We start from the raw sequence: 7,373 nt of genomic DNA, 5'->3' as shown, positions 1-7,373 counted from the left end.
CTAGGAGGCAGGGGCCTCACCCAGCCTGATGGCCCCAAAGAAGGTGGTGTGCTTGCTCATATTGATTGAGATGTCAGCATGTACCATCTTCACTGCAATCTTCTGCCGGGCTTTGAGGAGGCAGACACCAGCTGTATAACAAGTGTTGTAGTTGGTCTTGCCTGTCTCGATGCTGCGTGTGCATTGAAGGAAAGGCTTCTCATCCACCACCACCTCATAGCTGGCAAAGTCAGTGAAGTTGATGTAGTATACCTGTGTGAGAGGAACAAGAAGGGATTGGGGGAGAGAGGAAAGAGAGGGTAGAGACCCTCCTGATGAGGACAAGACCTTTTCAGATGAGCTGCCAGTATACCTTGTGAAGGGGGTGGTGCCACACGAGCATGTGCTAGTTGGGCAATGGGAAGGACAGAATGATAGGCTATGCACTTCCCCTTTCCCCTTCCATGGAGCGCAGTGGCTGAGCAGACCTTTCTTACAAAAATACACCTGTTGTAAGCTCTGTGAAGGCAAGAACCATGCCTTATTCCACCCACCCATCCCCCCCTTTTTTTACCTTCCTGTTTACCTCCTACCCTGCCTAGCTGTAGCATGAAGCATAGTACTCTATACATGTTAGGGGTTCAATCAGTGCTACAGAAACAAACAAACACTAACTAACTTCCAGTTTCAACTCCTTGCCTGTCTCGATGCTGCGTGTGCATTGAAGGAAAGGCTTCTCATCTACCACCACCTCATAGCTAGCAAAGTCAGTGAAGTTGATGTAGTATACCCAAGGAGTATTTGTGTATAAACTTAGAAGTCAATGATTAGCAAGTTCCAGTAACAACTTGCAATTTCTGGAGCTCTGATGGTGTGGTGTCTAAGGCATTTGACTGATAACCAGAAGGTTGGCAGTTCAAACCCATCAGCCACTCCGCAGAAGGAAGATGGGGCAATCTACTTCCATAAAGATTTACTACCTAGGAAACCCAATGGGGGGGGGGTCATTGTGAGTCAGAATCGACTTGATGGCAGTGATTTGGTGAGTTTTGGTTTTAAGGAAACCTCACTCAGCTTGGATCCCTTTGCCTATTCTCCCCCATCCCTTCACAGCTGAACTGCTCTCATAAATTTTCACGATGCCCCTTGACCCTCTTGTGTGATGAGTGAGGAAACAGATCCAGAGAAATGGAGAGCTATTCACCAAATGAGATAAAGAATTTAGAAGGGGAAAGCCCAGGTCCCTAATTTCACTTCTTTCCCAGAAGGAAACACTAACCTATGCTCATTGGCCTGTCCTCATGGGGATTTTCCCAGCCTGCATTTGGCTGCTAACCATAAGGTCAGAGGTTCAAACCTGCCAGCCACTCCATGGAGGAAAGATGAAGTAATCTGCTTCAGTAAATATTTACAGCCTTGGAAATCCTATGGACATTTCTACTTTGTCCTATAGAGTTGCTATGAGTCAGAATTGACTGGATGGCAGTGGTTTTTTTTTGGCATGGTGTCCAAGGCTTGAGGCCATGCCCAATTCTCTTCTAGACCCAGAAAATTAATTTTTGCATCCTACAATACCCCTACCCATCATACCCCACCTCTAGCTTTAACTCCCATCTCAAATAAAGCTTAGTTCATAAGACATTGTGAATATACCCATTTGCTCTCTGAGGATTGGGACTTTAGATCATTTTATGAAAGGCCACTTGCTCCATAGGCTCTTCAGAAGGAAGCAGTGTATTCAGGTGCCATACAGTATCTTGGGTCAGGACCCAAACTATGCCAGGATGCAAATGCTCATTAGTCCACCTTTTCTGGCCATTGTCCTGTGAGACCCCCTGCTAGATCTGTAACATTTCTATTCATCACTTGCTTGCTGCTGCCCCACAGAAGGCCCAACCTCAAGGCTCATTTACCTCTAGCTCTCAGGAGCCACCCAAGTGGAGGCAAATAACTGAGAGTAGAAATGAATTAGCATTTGTAGAACTGGGAAGTGGGCCTGGAACAGGAAAAGGACAAAAACAGAGGGAGAAGAGGGCTGGGAGAATGATAGCAGAAAGGAGGTAAGAAGGGTAGAGAAACAGAAAAATAAAGAAAAAAATGGGAGAAAGAGGAAGGAAAGACAGTCAGAAATTTTTTTGAGGTGGAAAGTCCACAGGAGCATTATACATTATACATTATACATTATAATGCCCCAGCTAATAGTGTTAGGGGGAGGGGTTCTCAACAAAATTGACTTTCAAAGAACCTACTGAGACTAAGTCATGTTTGGCAGTAGAACCAAACAGTTCAGAGGGGAAATCCACCCACCCTTGGGCCCTGCAGGAAGGAATGGATAGCAATGTATGGGGAGGTGGGGTGCTCTTTGCACACATTTTCAATGATACCTGACTAGGGAAAAAATCCCAAAGCACTTCCTCTCTTTTTCTTCCTTTCAACTCCCTCCCAGTGCAGTCTTGCCCATGCAGCTCCCTCTGCCAAAGCAGGAAGTTAGCCACTGGCTAGTCTTGACTGGCTCCACAGTGCCCCTATGTGGCTTGCACTGGATCTGCATTATGGATATAAGAAGAGTTAGGCCTAAGACCGTACTCACTTCTACCTGACTATAGATGAAGTAGGTGCCGTCCACCAGTACCTCCAGCTCCCCGCTGCGGGGATGTAGCTTAAACACCTTGGGGTTCATAGTGATGCGAGACCAGTCATTGAGCACTCCACCTGAAAGATCTCAGTATGAGAGAAGGGCAATCACTCAGTACATGTCAGAATGATCTGGACAACAAATAACAAATAGCAAACAGTACACAACATCCCACTGTAACTGGGACATCCCAGAAGGCCAAGGTTTAAGGACAGCATTTGGAAGCAGGGAAGGTGTTTTGTTTGTAAAGCAGCTGCCAGGTCTGTCTCAGGCCCCATATCAACTATCCTCTCTCGTTTCGTGACCCCTCTATCGGGAAGGATCTTTAACCAATACTTTCTAGCTGTAATTTTTTTGGGGGAGGGTGGTAAAAGGAGAGTGGGCATGCTGCCCTATCTTTTTTGTTGTTCTCGGGCTATTATAGGCAAAATTCAGACAGTGAATGGCAGGCTAGGTCTTATTATTCAATTTTACCTTCCTAGCTGTAGCTCTTCAATCTCTCCTGTCTCATAGGTTCATGGGTTTTCTCCTTTCGCCTTAAGAGATTACTTTCCATGGTTTTTCCACACCCATTCATTTCTGGAAAGTCTTCATGGGCCCCCAGTAAAACCACTCAGCACAATAAACTGCCTATCTGAAAGAACCTTAGGGATCAGGAATGATTCAGACTCTGGGATAGCCAGTGTGAGTGCTCACCAGGAACAAGGCAATATAGGTGAGAGGAATCTTTATGAGAGTGGGGAATAAACTGCAAAGCCACACTAGAACTATCCAGCAATATAGGAGAGGGTGTCTGGGAGCTGAGGCACCCTTGCCAAAGCATTTGTTTCTTATTCCCACCCCAGTCATGGTGGGAGCCATCATGCATGGAACACGGGGAGACTTCCCTTTCTACTCTGCAGGAAGAGGGATGTTCCTTCCCACTGAGAGAGGAGAGAAGAGAAGCCCATGGGGACTTTCTTCCTCTAAACCATCTAGTCTTCACCCAAGAAATTATGTTTTGAATGTCCGTGCTTTGCCAGTCTCAGGAGACCTGTCTCTCTGAGGTGTGAGGAAATAGTCCTTCTGGAAAAGGTGGCCATCTTCCCTAGAGGTGATACATAGATACATAGAAGGGGATGTCCTGGATCCCCCACTTCTGTGGACTGCTTTGTGTGACAACCTCCCATGTGACTCCCTCACTTCTGCTCCTCGTGCAACTAAAGACCAGCCCAGGCTGCTGCTAGGGATGGACCCAGAGGGGTTGGAAACAATCTTGTTATGTGGTAATGCTAGCAAATTTAACAGCTGCTGGCACTGAATAAATGCTGAGGCCACCCACTAGACACCCAAACAAATCTATTTCCTGACTGTCTCAGTTCTCCCTGGACAGATGGTGAGCATGGCCCACTCAGTGCCCTGGGACCCATGACACCTGGTCCCAGAAGGATTGCTTGAGTGTTGGGACCATTCTGTTCTATTTACATTTCTCAAGCTTTTAGTCAGGGGAGTAGCTAAACCCAATCATTAGGGAAGCTCAGAACAGCTGGTTCAACACTGACTGGGATCTTAGAAGCTAGGACCATGTAGCAGGTTTCTTAACCTTTATTTACTGTTTTTACACTCACAGTCCCTTCTTTCAATTCCAAGCTCTGTAAGCATCTGGCATCTTGGTTAGATTGCTGCTTCCCAAAGCTCATGGGATTTCATGGATTTTTGGTTTTGTCTACCATAGGGACTAGACATTATTTCAAAGCTCTGTTTAAGTCTCTTTGGGAAAGAAAACAAACCTAGTCATTCAGTGGAGTGTATACACATCACTGAAGTAGTATAGTGTAGTGGGAAGAGTCAGACAGCAGTACTTTTCAATCCTAGCTCCCACATTTCAAGAATTATGAAATCTTGGGTAAGTTAACATCTCAGAGCTTCTCTATAAAAAGGAGGTAATATCTACCTCATAGAGTTGTTGTGAGGATTGAACGAAATACAAGACAAAGAAAGCATGTTGAATACTCTAAAGTACCATACAAATATAAGACAGTATGGTTTATTACAGTATTATGCAATCTTTCTGGGACTCTGTTCCCCCATCTTTTCAATGCTGGGATTACATTAAATCAGTGTTTCGGAACCTTATTAAATCTGTTTGAAATGGAATACTAGTGTCTATCAAAAGAGAGAACATATTTAATCCCTGGAGGTTCTAACATGTTCCCAACCCCAGAGAGAAGCCACGCCCCACCCCCAATATTCTGTGTAGACCCATCAGACAAGAATTTGATTTTATGTAGCTTTACTTTCTTTAATTTGGACTGTGTGAATGTTTATCAAACTACACACATTCCCTGGCAACTCTGATATAATCATCTTCACATTTCCCTCTCGCAAATTCCCTGGGCTAAGTGATGTCTTAAGTTCCTTTCTGCTCCATCATCAAGTGATTCTAAATGCAATTTTTTGTGTTGGTCTTGGTACAAGCAATTACTCAGGACAGCCAGCAGAGGGCAGGCTGCCCATGCCAAGGGTATTTTAGGGGCTTAGGAGGAACTAGGCTGGGTGATCATTTGGAGGCTAGAGGTGAGGAGCTCTGGTAGCATAGTGGCTAAGGCACTTGACTGCTAACCAGAAGGCTGGCGGTTCAAACCCACCAGCCACTCCTCGGAAGGAAGGTTGGGCAATCCTACTTCCATAGTGATACTGCCTCGGAAACCAAAGGAGGGGTCACTATGAGTCGGGGTCGACTCGACGGCAAATAACAACAACAGAGGTGAGGAAGGGGAGAAGTTCTTCTCAGGGAGAGAGCCTACTTTGACTCTTACCATTCTTGACTTGAATTGCTGACCCTTGGCCCTGTAGATGCACCACAGCTGGCTAGGAGGATGAGAAGGATAGAGAGTAGTCACTGTGAATAATGGCTGCTTGCTTAGCCACAGGTTCTCAAGTTTCCATCTCTGGTATATAGTCTCCTTTTGTATCCAAATTCTGATCCCTCTCCCCTGCCTTGGAATGCTAGTGAACACATTTCTACTAAAGGGTAATATGATTTTGTAGCTCTGCCACTTCTTAGCTATGTAGCCCCAGCCAAATGTAATGCCTCCAAGCCTTATTTCCCCAACTGTAAAATGGAGATTATAAGAATCCCTGTCTGGCATCCTTCACAGAGATGTTTGAAAATCAAATGAGGTGATGGATATAAAACTGCCCTGCAAACCATCAAGCACTGTGCAGCTGTGATTTCTCACTGTGGCCAAACAGCTGTAGTGATGGAGCCTAACATGAGATAAGACAAGGCAGGCGAATCTGCCAATAGAGACATATTAGGAAACTCAAAGACTAGGGAGGATCCCTCTAAGCTATTAAGGCAGAGGCCCAGGCTGGGCTTGGCTGGGAGCTGGTTGGCTGTTTTTCAAGGACATACTCTTAAGCTTCTAAGCTCCTGATTCCAGGTGATCTGAGTGCTGAAAAGGTGTCTGGGGTGGCTGCGGAGTCTGAGGCCTAGGTGAATAGTCCTGCTTGGCAGCTCCTTTCAGCTGCCTACTGAGCTTTGATATCATGACCCTCTGTCTCCTGTGGAGTGAAGAAAAATGGCCCTAGCAAGACTCAGTTTCCTTAGTTGAAGACAGGCCCTGGGGCAAAGCTTTCCTAGGTCTACAAATGGAAGGAGCCTGTGAGTAGAAAAACCTCAGAACTTCCAGGATGTTCTTACAAAATAAAGTCCTAGCCAATTTAATAGGGAACAACTCAAAGGTGGCTCTAGCCTATGGCCTTCCTTCTTCCCCAGGAAGAAAGCAAACCCCAGCCAACCTGGTTTTCTCGAGTTCCAGCTTTATCAGCAGCACCTGAAAAATAGGACAGGTCAGTCAGAGAGCATGCTCTTTCTACTTCCCTTTCTCTCCACCTAGGTAACTACTGAGAGTGAGTCTTGCTTGCTGCGGACAGCCTTGTTCTGAGCTTACTGTCCAGTTAAGAGAGTACCTGAGGAGAGACAGAGAACATCCCAGGCAGGACCCTGGGATGGGAGAAGATACCCCTTCCTTTTCTTTCTTGTACCTCACCTGCATCTTCAGTGGATCCAGTACCCAGCAGGGAAACTGGCCTTTTGTCAATGCTGGCCCAAGGCAAGCCCCACTGGATATACATGGAGATGAGAGGGCATTAGTGTCACTGGATGCCCGAGACAATGGTTTTTGCTTCTCTATCACCCTGCTTTAGCTTTTTGCTCCCTCTGATTTTCTTCATAGAGCCCATTACTATTTGTAATGATCTTGTTTCTTTAATTCTCTCTCTTCTCTTCTAGGACATAAATATCATGAGAACAGGGACCATCAACAATATATCTCCTGCACATAGAAAGCATTCAATTAATATTTGTGAAATGGGAATGATTGGATTAAAAATCCTTAATTCCATCTTTTGTGCCAATGGCCATGGTGATACTTATTAGCCCTGTTTAAAGTACTAGTCAAGGAAGCTGAGTTTTTTTTTTTAATTGTGATTTGGGTGAAAATTTACAGAGCAAATTCACTTTCCATACAACAGTTCACATACACTTTGTCTCAAGACATTCACTACAATTTACCCCAATGCAACAGCTCCCCTCCCACTTTCTCTCAATAGTTATGTCTTCTCTGTGTCCTTTCTCCTCCCATGCACTCCTGCCCCCTGAGCTGTCTCCCTGTGAATAAACAGCCCTTCTTTATCCCATGATTGTTCTTTCCAAGGAGTGTATCTACCTCAGGTAAATATTCAACTCATATGCTTGTCTTTCGTTTGGCTGGAA

The 7,373-nt window shown here is 45.3% G+C and overlaps 1 protein-coding gene across 1 annotated transcript in view; it reads right to left on the bottom strand.

Annotated features, from left to right (window-relative positions):
* Nucleotides 1–7,373, bottom strand: part of EDA (ectodysplasin A) — a 175,103-nt gene continuing 167,730 nt past the window's right edge. The window contains exons 5-8 of the mRNA XM_042783135.1: nt 6,398–6,432; nt 5,413–5,464; nt 2,570–2,691; nt 1–252 (exon numbers count right to left, since the gene is read on the bottom strand). Coding sequence (XP_042639069.1) covers nt 1–252; nt 2,570–2,691; nt 5,413–5,464; nt 6,398–6,432 — 461 coding nt within the window. The remainder of the gene's footprint in view (nt 253–2,569; nt 2,692–5,412; nt 5,465–6,397; nt 6,433–7,373) is intronic.

The sequence above is a fragment of the Orycteropus afer genome, unplaced genomic scaffold (assembly GCF_000298275.1).
Source record: "Orycteropus afer afer isolate SDZICR_OR568_19922 unplaced genomic scaffold, OryAfe1.0 scaffold00692, whole genome shotgun sequence".
NCBI classification, from domain to species: domain Eukaryota; kingdom Metazoa; phylum Chordata; class Mammalia; order Tubulidentata; family Orycteropodidae; genus Orycteropus; species Orycteropus afer.
The sequence above is the reverse complement of the archived record's forward strand: the minus strand, read 5'-3'. Positions and strand labels throughout refer to the sequence as shown.